The 16,206-nt window shown below is 41.4% G+C and overlaps 1 protein-coding gene across 1 annotated transcript in view; it reads left to right on the top strand.

The window, feature by feature from the left end:
• Positions 1–16,206, top strand: part of LOC119720612 (tax1-binding protein 1 homolog) — a 32,172-nt gene continuing 15,966 nt past the window's right edge. Inside the window, exons 1-6 of the mRNA XM_038190347.1 lie at positions 1–139; positions 5,833–6,002; positions 7,531–7,710; positions 9,902–10,110; positions 10,645–10,779; positions 11,744–11,983. Of these exons, the coding sequence (XP_038046275.1) occupies positions 5,855–6,002; positions 7,531–7,710; positions 9,902–10,110; positions 10,645–10,779; positions 11,744–11,983 (912 nt within the window). The 5' untranslated portion in view covers positions 1–139; positions 5,833–5,854. The remainder of the gene's footprint in view (positions 140–5,832; positions 6,003–7,530; positions 7,711–9,901; positions 10,111–10,644; positions 10,780–11,743; positions 11,984–16,206) is intronic.

A 16,206-nucleotide genomic window follows, 5' to 3' on the forward strand; every position in this document is an offset into this window, starting at 1 on the left:
TCTATTTATGTGCATGGGGCAACACATACACGGATCCAAGTCCACTCAACCAACGATCTAAAGTAAACACCTAAAATATGCCGATTTTTCGATACTTTACTGACCGTCCATGTGAGTTTTAAGTGGGGGTGTTCAAGTAGTAAGTACTGTTAACAATTTCAATTGGACATCTTTGGTGTATTTTTGTTTAATTTTCCATTCGCAGACATGCCATTTTCGCAGACATTGGAAACCTTGTTTATTTTTAAATTATTTTAATCATCCGTCATGTTCATTTCTTGACTCATTCACATCCCATGATCGTTGCATCATGGGTCCGGTTTAGCCCAGGTTGGACTGTTGCAATGTAACTAGGAATCAACTATAGAATGCAGGGCCACTTCACTCTACATCCGCGCCTCCGTACGGCTGCGTGGAGGCGTGGAGCCGCAGTCGACCTACCTCCGAGAATTGCGCCCTCTATCGGCGCGCGTCTCTGCGACTCCGCAGATCGGCGCGCGTCTCTGCGACTCCGCGACTCCAGTGCCCCGCGTCTCCGCGACTCCAGTGCCCCGTCGCCCTCCTCCCTTCCTTTGCGAGGAAATTAAAAATGGATATGGATGCTTCGTTCTCAAAAAATACCGCCGAGAATTGCGCCCTCTATCGGCGACGCGCGTCTCTGCGACTCCACGACTCCAGTGCGCCGCGTCTAGTCTCTGCGACTCCGCGCCTCCGTGGCTCCGTGCCCCGACACACTTACAAGCGCCCTCCCTTCCGATCATTGATGAGAAGACAAGTGCATTCGCTGTACTTAGCACTTTTTGCAGGTTTGCATATTATTATATTGTAGTCTATTACTCCTATCCTCACATCGCCGGCCTCCATCCACGCCTCCAAGCAGAATTTAAAAACCTTGCTCCGGCGTGGCCCTGCATTCTATAGTTGCTCCTGAATTTGGTCCGCTGATCTGGTTTCCGCTCCTGAAAGCTGCCCTATAGTTCCCAACCATTGCCAACTCATCGTTCGAAATGCACTTGTCAGTGCTTGTCATGCTTGTTTGTGGGAAATTACAAAACAAATCCAGTCTAGGCCTACTCATTATCATTATAAAAAATGCATCGCGCTTGGTTATGGAATCGCGCTCGGGATACGGGGACCATCGAGTGAATGCTGGGAATGACCACATTGTATTTTCAAGCACGAGTCTAAAATTTAACGAATAACATGTTCAACATGTTCAATATCGCAAGGGGAGCTCTCGGAATTGAACGGGAATGTTCACTTTTCTTCCGAATCGTAAGTAAACTTTAGTACCTCGATCTTAATCATCGATCTCTACTTGTACTTCAGGTGGCGTATCTAGTAATTTGGAGGCCGTTTGGAGGGTGAAATCTGATGTTGTCGTTGGGCAATGTTGGGTTTTGGGGTCAAGAACAGAATTGTATCGAGCGATGCTGGCAGCAGTTTAGCTTGGACCCTACTAATTGCCAGACCATGTCCGAATGTTAAAAAGACAATAAGTTGGGTCCAAGTTACTCGGACTAAGTGGAACGCTGCTTTAACGAACACAGAAAGTGTTTGTAATAACGATTGTTCAGTATAGCGATTTTGAACTGCTCGAAGTGGTGACCTCTTTTGACTAATAGGCCTACAAGTGAACTGGCATTTCTCACCGGTCATCAGCACAGCATCAACACACACAGAAGCATCAACACAGCGTCAACACCTCCAAAACGCTTTCAAATTGACAAAACCAGCGTTCAAACCGTACAGCATGGGCAAAAATGAAATTTTGGCTTAAAATCAATAGGTTAAACATCTGCAAAAATTTTGCAATGTTCAATTCAAGAAAATTGACTCTCCGTGCAACTCCGAAATCGGCAGCCATGGGCAAGTTCGCGCAAGAACTATTGTTGACCAATGGTTAACCATATTTTGACTAAAGTTTAATAGCCCGAACTCTGTCTAGTCAACGGTGGTCTACTATGCTAGTCGACTATTTGGAACCAACCTATTTTGACTGGGGATGGTTGCATCGCTGGTAACCAATAGCCGGGTGCATTTATAAGGTACACCAGGGTGCCAGGATCTAGAAGTTTTGCGATGACCAACCTCGTTCCCATGGGTACGAGATCATGCTGCGCCATGTTGTTTCCCATCTTGCCTTGCGTGATCTCAACCGCTGGATTTGTCTCATTTAAATGTGTCAAAATGTGGCACATTATAATTAGGGCTGCATATTATCCGTTTGATGTGCAACACCATCTTTAAAATGTTGAAAGTTGTGTTTCTGAAGAATCAATCCTTTCAAACATATGGTTTGGATGCGCTTTAGTAAGCAAGGATTTGTACTATATGTACGTACCTCTTTCGTCCCTTTACAACCAAAGATACATATTTTGTTCAGCAAAAAAACGAGGCTGCCATAATCCATATCGTACAGGCATCGCGCAGTTTTGAAAAAACAATGAATTCGTACGTGATGTAATGTGCAAAGCACGTGAGCGCATTATGGGCGCGACTAGCGTGCAATCTTCAAAATGCGCGTGTATTACGCTCTGAATAGCCAGTCAGCATCGTTTACAAGTACATCACGGCCACGGGTTAGTGTAAGGAACGCGCACGCGCCCATGGAATCAAGGCTGTGCGAAGACATTTTGACCAGCGTTCGACTAGAGACGTTCGCACGTTGCTATTAGTGCGCTGGCGTAAGGTACGTCACAAATCAACCACTAGTTTACTAATGGTCCTTGCCCGAACTTGGCCATGGCATGTTGCCTCAGGGGCAGTGCGGACCATACCATTACGCAAAGTGGTGATAGTATTATAGTTTAAATCAACAGAGGGCGGTCATTACGTTTGAATCCACATACGACACGTTAATTTCATTACAGCTGCGCACCCATATCTGAAATGGTGTAGTCCAAGCTCCGTCTGAAGGCATGATGGCAGACAACGGCATCGTTGCTTTTTTTGTGTGAAAAAACTCCATTTTCGTAGACGAAATTTAACCACTGACCCACCGAAAATCTCTTCAAGACTCAACTTTACAGTTCTTTGCCTTTTTTTGTCAATTTAGAATGCGTTTTAGAAGTGATGACGGTGTGTTGACACTTCCATCATGTGTTGACGCTTTGTTGACACCGTGTTGACGCTTCTTTGTACGACCCTTTCTCACATCCCGCGGCCGCATGAGGAGTCGTCAGGAAACTTTAGCATTGGGAGGATTTCCGTTTTAATCCTTCGGGAAATAATAGCTATCTTTCGCTCTTCAACATTCAAACACGATGTTAAAATAGGCCCAAATAGTGTTTAATACATGTACAACCGGTAGATTTTTTATTATTAATCTGTTGATTTTTTTCAACAACAATGTTTGGTATGTTTTGTACATTAAAACCAGGAGCCAAGGATGATGTTTGGTATTTCCAAAAAAGCAGTGTTCGGTATAGCGCCGTTCCACTGTATTTATTAACGGAAGGCCCCAAAAATGAAGTAGGCCTATTGGTTGTCAAGAAAATTAGGTATGTTCGGTCAAGCAAAACTATTGTGTGACTGAATGAGTACTAGCTTCAGTAACTCCAGCTCCGATGCTTATCGCATTAGAGCTGGAGGCACAACTACGTTAAAAACGTAGCTCATAAGAGGCCCGAAATCTTGGACCATATCGTCGCTTTGCTCACGAAGTGACAAAAACCTCGAAAATCGATAATTATTCGATTTTGAGTTTTACTAGCCATTTTATTATAGTTGTCTCAAGGAACAATTTGACCAAGTTTCAAGTCAAAAATGTTGTTTACTTTCTTAATTATTGTAAACTAACAATTGACAAAAAGCCTGAAATTGGTGATTTTCATTTTACGAAGTGTAAAAAAGTGTAAAATGTTCTCACAAAGTGACAAAAAGTCACCTCGTGAGCAGGGCCAGAAATTATACATTGGTCTACACGTGGCAGGATGGGAGCATACACGCGCGCGCGAACGATGTTGAAAAAGAACAGACACGCGCGTGCTCAATTGTCGTGACCCGCAAAAGTAACAAGTTTGTTTCGTCGAAAAAAGTACAAATAAGTAAAGCCTCCGCGATTCATGATCCCACGAAGTGATAAAAACTGTGTACAAAGTAATTGGCAAAATATGGGAGCCAAAGTATTGATGTTCTCACGAAGTGCAAAAAAGTTTTATTAATGAATTACTGTTTAATTACGAACTATTTTTAACAAACAACTATGAATTAACAAAGAGCAAATCATATCCTATCGGACAATGCAAAAATTTCCGAATTCTGCTACTGCAAAGTGGTCGAAAATGTCTTTTGAAAAAATGAATAATTTCAAATGCAATTATCTCAGTATGAACTTTTGTCAAATGTTGAGGTTTTTGTCACTTCGTGAGCAAAGCAACGATATATTCCCCCAGTGTTTTCCAAAATGGTCCATTTTCCCTATTTTATCCCAACCTAGCTCTACTGAGCTCAGTAGAGCTAGATTGAATAGAGGGAAACTGAACCGTTTTGGAATACACTGGGGGGACATGTACGGTCCCAGATTTCTGGCCTCTTACGATGTATCTTTTTTAACATAGTTGTGCCTTTAGCTGTAATGCGATAAGCATTTGAGCTGGAGTTACTCAAGCTAGATCACTACATGTACATACATACATGTAGCGCAACGAACAGAGTCGGCCAATTCACCGAGCCGCAATGATGTACTACTAGACTTGCTGCCAGTCTGCGTTACCTCTAGAACTAGTCCCACTAACTGGAGTGCTAGAACTCCTTTTTTGAGTTTTGAGATGCAAGTCTGTCGTACTAGCGTTCCGACTGCAGAAGCAATCTAAATTTTTGAATTTTCAAAGTTCACCACAAGTTGCCAAAAATCACGCAAAATACTTGACAAAAATACCTTTGAAAGCACCTCCTGGCTTCTTCACATGTCATTGATGTCAAAGACGAAGTAATGGGGCTTCAATGATACTCACAAGTATTTTTTGGGTTGTAAATCCGCGAATTTCAATCACTATAGCACAGACATCACTCAGCAATTCATTCAAAAATGTAAATGGCTGTTTTTTGCAGCGCATAGTCCATGGACGTACATACAAACAAATACGCGAAGCGCAGGGGACACGACCGTGACCTGTGTCGATAAACAAAGTCTGCTTGCAGATCGGGGATGCACCAGCAACTGTTTCATGACAAGACGCGCTACGTATGTTGCAGGCGTACTCTTGTAGCGCGCCTTGTCATGAGGTTATGGTGCACAAGCGCCACTCTTAATTTTTCTTTATTAAATATTTATGGTATGGTATATTTATAGTATATTTTATTCACATTATCACATTGTGACCCAAAGGTCAAATTGCATGATAGTTTACAATATTAAAAACATCAAAATCACAATCAAATGTGCTGCGGGGGACTATCAAAATCCCCACTATCATTGAGTGTCTTCTAATTCTGCGTAAAATGAGTATACAAAACATTTGCAATTCTTAAGGTAGTGCTTAGGTTCAATTACCCGTGGGAAGAAAAAAAGAAATTTTGCGTTCAATTCAGAAACTTTCCTGTCATGCCTGTCGTCGTGCTGGAGGCCGCCATCTTGCTGGAGGCCGCCATCGGCTGGAATTAATGCGGACATGAACCAGTTTATGTGCAACTGAATTCCTGATCTTTTCAGTGCTGTTTTATAATGCACTTAAACATATTTCCAAGCTAGAATGATCGATATTCAGGTGCACGGCAATGATTTCCCACTCGATCTCAAAAGACGTTGCCCCCATTCGGAAAAATTCTAGTCCCAAACAGATCTATGGATAGTGTGTAGTCAGTTGTACCCGCTCTTTTGTATTCCAGAAAATCTGGATTAAGTCCAAAAATGACGGAGACCAGTCAGACCACACCATTAAGAAATGGAGAGGATAGCCCAACCATACACCTTGATTCTATCCTGGATGAATCAACAATGACTGCATCAGGCTATGCTCAAGTTGTGTTCCACAATGTGCAGGAGAGGTATCCCCCTGGTATGTACACAGATCAAATACACTGCCAAAAAAAACAAAGTTCACACTCAGTCGAGGGCTCATAATTTTTAATCTAAATCGTCTTTTGATAATATCATATCACCTTTGGGGAATTGTGTTGGATACATGTACATGTTGATACCTCGTTTGCTACCAAAGACTGTTAATTGTCCAGTATTGACAACGGTAAAATGTAAAACGATACAGTTTGAATAGTTGCAAAATAAAAGATTACGCGAGTGAAAATTGCCGCGCAACAGTTTCGCACTGCCCGAAACGAACGGCAGGGAATAGCGATTGCACAGTGCTTGCATGCATGGGAGCACGCAAATTGAATTACACTGTGCAGTCCATAGGGGCCAATTATGGGCGCGTGTGGTGTGGTTACGCTTAGCTTAGCAATTTCTCCTCGCGTAATCTTGAAATTGGCAACTTTCCAAACGTATCAATTTTCAGACACTGTCGTCAATTTTGGACCATTAACGCAGTCTTTGGTAGCAAAAGTGAGATCAAAATGTAGCGCACAAAATTCCCCAAAGGTCTATGATCATGTGATTATTTATAAGACGATCAGATTCAAAATTATGACCCCTCCAATGAGTGGGGACTTTTCTTTTTTTTTTGAGGTGTTTAGTTTAAAGAGATACCTTAAACAAAAAATCAAATTTTATTTTGTTTGTAACCCCTGATTAACTTTCAACTTGTGTGTGTATAATGACACAAGTATTAATATTGTTTCAAATTTGGGCATCAGTCTACTTTGAGCAAGTAGACTGGTTCCTGGTCCCTGCATTATCGACCCTGATAGAGAGGCAGGAACCTGTTTAACCTGAGGGAAGTGAATTGTCGGCTCGCAAACAATTGGAAGTTTGTAAAGTTACTATTCCATTTGTAACCCAACATTGACAAATTTTGATTTTATGTTTAATTTTTTTTGGATGTTCCATTCAAGAACTTAAAGGGAATATACATCATTTGCTTTTGCTGTAATTTTCAGAAATGGATGGAATTGGGGGGTTGGAAATATATAGCAAATATAGTTACACTGACTTTTTTGAGGTTTTGGGTTCGAAAATGCTATAAAAACCAAGAAAAACAATCATTTTCCTGTAGTCTGGTTCCCTGACTCCATATAAGAAGAAACAGAGCAGTTTACATACATTGGTGAATTGTAAGGTCAGGGAACCAGTCTAGCTGGCTCGTACCCGTTTATAGGTTTGTAATCGATTGCAAACAAGTGCGATGGTCAATTGGGGCCAGTATTTAAAAAAAAGCCAGTTTTTTCCAACGCTGATTGGCCGATCAGCGTTGGAAATCGATACAAAAATACTACTTTTCTTGAAAATGACAGTATACCAGGTGCCATGATTTTACAGGATGCTTTACACTGTCATTCACTAACAGTCCAGCAAGGTATTTCAAAATGATTTGGTAGTTTTATTTTTTGATGTTTTTTGTTCTTCTTGTCACTGTAATAATGTTTATTCCAGCACATAACACTTTATGTCCTACATGTACTTCTTCTAAGGTTCACATATTGAATGCAAATACACCTTGACTTCAGCCATCCGGCCAACAACTCGGGACTGGGTGGGTATCTTCAAGGTAGGCTGGAGTTCCACCAGGCAGTACAAGGCCTTTGATTGGGCCCCTTACCCCAATGACTGGCAGGAGGGACGCGAGTATGAGCAGACAGTCATGTTCAGAGGTAAATAGGAACAGCTAGTATTAGGCCAAATATCGTTGTGACCGTCTAACGTTAAAGGGAATATACATCATTTGCTTTTGCTGTAATTTTCAGAAATGGATGGAATTGGGGGTTGGAAATATATAGCAAATATAGTTACACTGACATTTTTTAGGTTTTGGGTTCGAAAATGCTATAAAAACCAAGAAAAACGATCATTTTCCTGTAGTCTGGTTCCCTGACTCCATATAAGAAGAAACAGAGCAGTTTACATACATTGGGGAATTGTAAGGTCAGGGAACCAGTCTAGCTGGCTCGTACCCGTTCATAGGTTTGTAATCGATTGCAAACAAGTGCGATGGTCAATTGGGGCCAGTATTTGAAAAAAAAGCCAGTTGTTTCCAACGCTGATCGGCCGATAAGCGTTGGAAATTGATACAAAAATACCACTTTTCTTGAAAATGACAGTATACCAGGTGCCATGATTTTACAGGATGCTTTACACTGTCATTCACTAACAGTCCAGCAAGGTATTTCAAAATGATTTGGTAGTTTTTTTTTTTTGATGTTTGCAAATGTTGTATTTTCCCTTTAAGCGTAGTGCCTGATGAGTATAAATCAGTGTTTAACCAGTTCACGCCGGGATTATTTTGACAAGAACGGAACATGGCACTGGATTACTTTTCACTCGACTTAAAGCCAGGCGGGTTGAAGCCATCACCCTCGGGCAGCACACTCATACTTCTGGCCTCACTCACTGACCGATATTTCTGGCCTCGCTCCCTGCGTGTTTGTCTGTCATCCATTCTAAATAAGGCAAAACTTGGGCATGTATACATAGCCTCCGACGCGACCCGGTTAAAAAGCATCGCACATGCGTCAATGTATCAATGTCGCATATTGCATTATCAATATTGTTTGACCTTCATAAATTTGATACAATCCAGTTAGTGATTACAATGGATGACACATCCAAAACATGTTTTTGTGTGTTTAACTTTTTACAAAAATGATGTAGTGGTGGGGTGAAATGGTGAAAATTCAAGGTTGGCCTAAAAAGGGGGTAGCGTGTATTTAATTGGTTTTAATTCTTAATTCTCTCTGAATAAAACACTGAATATTTATATCCTGCATTTATTGAGAGGTTAAATCTTTTTCTTTATTTTCGTAAAATGTGTACTTTGCAAAATTGTACAAGGACTTCATTCCTCTATGCGCAAAACTGCTTCATTTGAGGCGTTACGTTCGTCAAGTGTTCAAAGAAATGCATACATATTGATTTTCAGAATAGGCATCATATATGTGATGTACTGCAATGATATATATAACAAATGTTGCTGCGTAGCACTGTGTAGCTATACAATTTGAATAGTGAAAGTGAAACAGTGCTCACTTGACAGTTTTACCTGAGCATTTAGTGCGATGCATATGAACATAAACGTCGGCCAAAAATGTGTCGCATGTCATGTTTATGTTAATATACTGTGTTTATTTTGTGGATATTCTGAATTTTCATTTATACATGTCTTTACCTCTTTTTAGACACACATTTCAAAATGTTTACATTTACTTAGACTAAAGCGGGTAGTATTTATTTCTAAGAAAGTATAAATGGGAGAAAGGAGGAATAAAGAAGCATTGCCAATTCGGATGATTTACAATGCAGTGCGCCACCAAGAGTTTGCCATGTAGAGTCCATTTTTCAAGTTTACGGTCGACAAAACATGGCCTATTTGAATGAGTGTCAGTAGACAACTTGAGCTAATTTGTTATTTAGCTAATGATTGGGGTAAAGCATTCTGCCGCCTCACAAAAAAAAAACATATTGATAAAAAATATAAGAATAGAGCAAACATTTACTTGAATCATGCGCTTACAAAACTACTGACCGGAATAACTACTAATAACTAACTGCGAATTTGTCGACCATCTGCCACAATGCACTGGGAAAAATGAACTCTCCATGGCAGGCTCTTGGTGGCGCACTGCATTGTGAATCGCCCGAATTGTATCCAGTGTTGAGAAATTAAAAATACAGTATACCAATAGATAAATTACAGATAGATGGAATTTTTTTCATGTTATCCCTGTCTTCATAGGCGCTCAAGATGGGGCTCAATGCTACCGATTTTTTACCCATTTAAAAAATCAGGGAGTTTTGGACAGAACTTCGGACCAAATAACCAACATTATTTTGCTGTGAACTCAACAGCGTACTACCTGCCCAAAGAGGAAGATGGCGAGTTCTACCAGTTCTGCTTCATCGATTCGGCCGGCAAGATGCGCGGGGCCAGCACCCCCTTCCAGTTCCTGGAGCGTTCCGTGGATGAGTTTGTGGAGGTGGAGGACCATTCCATGGGACTCATGATGATACAGTCTAAGAGCACGGTCGTTGAAGAACAGCTGAAGAAGATTGTCAAGGTAAGGTTCTCGGAGAACAAGCCCATTCAGTATTTCATTCCAGTGCACTGAAGGACATGTAGTGCAGGTCAAAGGTCAGAGGTATATATGTCGGATGACAGTCAAGTACCAAAAGTCGCTGCTTTGTTTACAATTTGTTAAATGTGTCAATTTAACCAATTACAGAAAGTACCACAAGGAACGAAAATCTTTGTTATCTTGGAGATCGCTCTCTCTGTTTATCCCAAACAAGCCAAATGACCCATGCGCAGTTGGAATACCGCATTTTCTTATTGACGTCCTCGATGATACATAATGAAATGATAACCATAGCTGAAGAGCACTTTATTGTCAAAGTTGCTTCAAGTCCTTCATTCCCACTCAGTCAAAATTGCTCCAGTGCTAAGGCCTGATTCTTTCAATACTTTCACTGTATCAATGTAAACAAAGGTTTATATCCAAAAAGGACTTGATTACAATACCAATGTCAGAGATGGCAAACGTCTTCCATCTCTTTTGATTCTGATTGTTATTCCATTTATTGTTTTTTTCCAGGAGAAGGACGAACTCCTTGAGGCTCACACCAAGATGCAGTCCTACATTCAAGATTTGGAGAGCAAGGCGATGAGTCTTGAAAGGCATGTCAGTGAGCAGGAGGAAGCGCTAGCTGGCGTCAACATAGAGCACGAGGTGGGTGACCCTGCCCATAAAAACGGTGGCCAGGGGGGTTTAAAATGTGGTTCTTCCATTGGATACGAAAAATGTATTTGGAAAGTTAAAAAGGACAAATGATTTCGTTCCCTCTGAAAGTTCCCCAAATCAGCATTTGATTAAAAAAAATATTAGAAAGCGCCAATTGCAATATTTCAGACATTATATCCTCTCATTATATCAGACATTTATATCCAGCCTCAATCCTGCGAAATCCTCCAGCTGCCTCCAAGTAAAAATTTCATACAGCCTCAATCCACCAAAACCATCTGTTATTTCTTGAATGTGTACCTTGGAGGGTTGACCACTGCCTCAATCCTGCAAAATCCTCCAGCAATCACTGTCAATATGTTGAGGCAGAGCCAGTAACATTCTGGAGCAGTGCGGAAGATGTCAAGTATAATTTAGGCCTAAATTTATGCACAAGATCCGGCCTAAGACCTTGACACAGTGCATTCTCCAAAACCAGCCACACCTTTTTGCCATATAGAGTCAAACCTGCAAACTTCTTCTTTTTGCATAGATGATTTGGAGGATATGGGAAGGTTAGGGTTAACTTTCTCAAATTGATATTTTTGATATTTCGATATCACTGAAAGAATTATATAAGCGACATCAAAAGCACTTTGAAATAGATTAATTGAGTAAAAATGAACATTAAAAAGTTGCACAAATATCAATCTTTACATTGCAATATAGGCTCTGTCGATATTTATTGATATATCGACAGAGCCTACATTGCAGCGTAAAGATTGACATTTGTCCAAGTTTTTAATGTTCTTTTTTACTTAATTAATATATTTCAAAGTGCTTTTGATGTCGCTTATATAATTCTGTCAGTGATATCGAAAATATCAAAAATATCAATTTGAGAGAAACTTTTTAACAATTTCAAGAAAATGATTCAGAGCTCTTTTCTTTTACCTGTTGTGACTGTCCTCAGGCTCTCAAGGAGCGACACCAGAGCCTGCTCCGACAGGAGACCATCCTGGATGGCCGGCTGGAAGAGGTCCTGAATGCCCTGAGCAGCTTGGAGCAAGACAAGGCCCGCTGCGAGAAGGTCCTAGAATCCACCAAGACCAAGCTGCAAGAGGCCCAGAGCCAGACTACTAAAGCAGCAGCCGAGAAGGACCAGCTCGTCAAGGACCTGAGCCAGGTGCTGCATGAGAGGGACGAATTCAAGGTACAAAGGGAACCAGACTCTAAAATATTAACATGGTCAATTTCTAAAAGAATCTTGGCCTTCGCCTTTGGCTTCGGAATAAATAAGAAGCCTTTAATGTCCAGACCAAATAGAAAGATTTCGCCGCACATTATACAAATTTGTCAGCATATAATATTAACTGTGCAAATATAGGGTTGGTCATAATGGCCTATTATGAGGGCGTGTGGCCTAGTGTCACCACTCCAAAATTTGGCTAATTCTAAAAATTGGGAATGGTAACCCCGGATCCTATAGGACACACCAACAGACACAATAAATGACAAGAAAGAACAAACTTCTAATATCTCCAATTATATTAACAACTCTCCAAGTTCTGAGCACTATAATTATGTACAGCAAAATCTTATAATCAAATTCTTCAATTTAAATCACACTCTTGATCTTGGAAGAAGATTCCCAATTCAACTTCAGATCAGGTGAATTACTTCCAACTTATTTAATCAATCAATGACAAGATCATAAAAACACTTATGTTCAATTAATCAGTTAACTCACTTCCAAATTATTACATCAATCGATGACAAGGATCATAAAAAGTACGTTCAATCAATTAATTACAAAATCATAAAAAAAACACTGTTCAGTCAATCAGACACTCTCAATTTGTTTCCAAATGTAACTCCATTACCAGACTTCTCTTAATTATGTACAGTTCGGGCACTTCCCTTTTACCAGTTTCTACAAACTTTAAAGCGTTGGAGTTCCGGCGTGTGAGGGCTCGCAAGACCGTGTAGTGGGCACAACTCACAGGACTCGGCCGGCTACGCCTCGGTACAGACTCTACATCCGTCTACAGCACCTCAGTGGTAGACTCCTTCTCCAGTCGGTGTTAGAGTCGACAGGGGAATACTCTCAACAAAAAGGCCATGGTAATTTGCCGTGCAGCTTTCTTGGGGAGGCGAACTGTTGCCAGGAAATGTCAAAGACGACCGGGACTGGAATTTGGCCTGAATTTACCAAATTCTAGATACGGAACAGAATTTCCGTCTCTCTTCCCATAGGGATCAAACGGATCCACAACGGCTATGATCTGCTGTTCTCAGATATCTGATGCGAGGGAAGTTACAACCGGTCTCTCAAGCACACGATCGCTCTCCAAAACTCTGTCTTTTCTCGAACAAGTCAAAATGTCTTCTGCCTCTCTCTATCTCTCTCTCTCTTACAACAAAACAAACTCCAACATACCACACACAAAAGGCCCTAAACGGCGTTTCCGAAAAGTACAAAACAATCTATTCTTTACTGACTGACGTGATTTGTTCAACAATTAGGGTGGGCGTTCTCTGACAATTACCATGGCCTTATACAAATGCTGTTGCGTAAGATAGAAGGGCTTTTTTAACACTCCACGAACGCCTTAGCTTTAAGTGAATGAGTAAAGTCTACGCGGGACTGAATGACACGTTATTGGTTAAAACTTTCGGACGATTTCATTTATGGCGGGGTGCACAGGTATATACAAAATAAAACAATAATGAGCGGAACGCAGTAAACACATGATCGGCGAAAATAATTATACACTTATCGGTTGCACTGTAACAATTCACCCCCCGTTCTGTAAGAAAATGTCTTACATTTTCTCCAGGAGTTGCAGTGCACAATTTCTACAGACTGCGACTAAGGAAATCGGCCCCTACGTTGTCCGTGCCCTTGATCGCTACTATTGTCAAGCGATATGGCTGTAAAGCCAATGCCCAGCGCATAATACGGGAGTTAGCGACTTTGGCTTTTTGGATGTATGTCAGGGGTTGGTGATCTGTTTCCACCAAGAAATGGTTGCCGTACAAATAACTCTGGTATTTTTGAACACCCCATACGAGAGCTAAACACTCTTTCTCTATGGACGAGTACGCACGTTCGCGACTGAGTAACTTACGACTCGCGAATGCAATGGGTAAGGGAATACCCTCTTGCTCTTGAAGCAGGATTGCACCGATACCGGTATCCGAAGCGTCGGTTCGTAGAACGAACTGTTTCTCGAAATCAGGTAATGTGAGAATTGGAGCTTTCGATAAACACTGTTTCAGTTTGTTGAAAGCTAACTGTTGGCTTTCACCCCACGTTATTTTGTTCGGTTCCTTAGCCTTAGTTTTATCTGTGAGCGGAGCTGCTATGGCTGCATAATTTGGTATGAATTTGCGATAATAGCCAGATAATCCTAAGAATGACCGAAGTTGTTTCTTTGTGACCGGTGGCGAGGCATCGAGGATTTTCTTGACCTTGTCCGTTTGTGGTGTCAATTTGCTGGAGCCAACATTGTGACCTAGATACGCGACCGTACTCATACCTACTGAACATTTGCTTGGTCGAGCGGTTAGGCCGGATTTCTTGAGTCTCTGAAATAGGTCATTGAGTGTTCGAACATGGACTTCCCAAGACTGAGTATGAATAAGTATGTCGTCGATGTAATTACTTACATGATTCATGTCCTTGAGTAATGCGCGCATGATGCGGCTGAACGTAGCTGGTGCATTTATAAGGCCGAACGGCATTACCGTGAATTGATACAAACCATTTGGCGAGAGGAAGGCAGTTTTGGGTTTTGCTTCACTTTTCATCGGAACTTGCCAATAGCCCTTAGTCAAATCAATTTTGGTGAAGTAGTGACATTTCGATAACTTCGAGAAAATCTGTTCTTGATTTGGGATGGGTTCAGCATCGAAAACCGTTACTTTGTTCAATTTCCTAAAATCTATGCAAAACCTATTGGTACCATCAGATTTCTTCACTAGAACGATCGGAGATGCATACGGCGAGTTGGACAATTCGATTATTCCCATTCGAAGCATGCTTTCGACTTCAGTGTTGACGGTGTCGATTAAAGCGTGAGGGAGTGGGTACGGTTTGCTACGTATTGGAACATCGGATTCAACCTTAATGTCGTGATATCCTAGATTAGTTTTGCCGGGTAAATCGGTGAGGACTTCATGATAATTATTCAGGACACGTTTTATTTCTGCATTTTGCTCTGGTGACAAATCTTGGTTGATTTCGACATTATCGATGGTTTCTGTAGCTTGCATTGGTGGTAATTCAAGCGTGTCTTCGTTATCGATCTTTGCGTCGTCTACTGATTCATTTTCAAGACAATCTTCTTCGCATTCTATGACCGATACACAAACTTGTTCGAAAATGTTATCAGGTTTTCTGTTTTCAGCCAAGATGGCAGATGCGACCTTTGCTCGGGGAATATATTTCTTAAGCAGGTTCGCGTGAAATACCTTAGACTTGCCGTTGAGATCGATGCGGTAATCGACTGTGCCTACCTGTTCAATTACGCGAAACGGACCTTTCCACTGTAATAACAGTTTGTTGCGATCAGTCGGGAGGAGCAACAGAACTAGATCGTCTAGTTTGAAGCTGCGCGGTTTGGTCTTTCGATCGTAATACCGTTTACTTCTTTCCGATGATTTTCGAAGTGCTTCTTGTGCTATTCGACACGTGTCATCTAACCGTTCGCGTAAGTCTACAACGTACTGATAAGTTGTCCTAGTTTCTTCGTTCTCATCGCTACTACCTGTCCATAGCTCTTTTAATATCGACATGGGACCTCGAACGGAACGACCATACAATAACTCGAACGGGGCAAATCCGGTACTTTCTTGTGGTGTGTCACGGTATGCAAAGAGCAAGGGCGCTAGGTACCTGTCCCAATCGCGGGGTTTCTCTGCACATAAGCGTTTCAGCATTTGTTTCATGACGCCGTTGAAACGTTCGACTAGCCCGTTGCAAGACGGATGATAAGGTGTTGTGGTGAGTTGGCGAACTGAAAGCAATCGACTTATCTCGCGCATTAAGCCTGAAGTGAACTGACTACCTTGGTCTGTCAAAATCTCACTCGGGATACCTACACGTGTGAACACATTGACCAACGCTTCTGCTACTGTAACCGTCTCTATGTTACGCAAAGGAATGGCTTCAGGGTAGCGAGTAGCGTAATCGACTATCGTTAATATGTATCGATTTCCACGTTCTGAAACTGGGTGAATTGGTCCTACGATGTCTATGGCAACGCGATGGAACGGCGTATCGATAATGGGCATTTTACCTAGTGGGACTTTGGTAATTCTACCTTTCTGTACTGTTCTTTGACATATATCGCACGATCTACAGTATCGCGTTACATCGGCTTGAACCCCTGGCCAGAAAAAGTTACTTAAGACTCTATCCGTAGTTTTCTT

Source organism: Patiria miniata, unplaced genomic scaffold (genome assembly GCF_015706575.1).
Source record: "Patiria miniata isolate m_02_andy unplaced genomic scaffold, ASM1570657v1 HiC_scaffold_9, whole genome shotgun sequence".
Lineage (NCBI taxonomy): Eukaryota > Metazoa > Echinodermata > Asteroidea > Valvatida > Asterinidae > Patiria > Patiria miniata.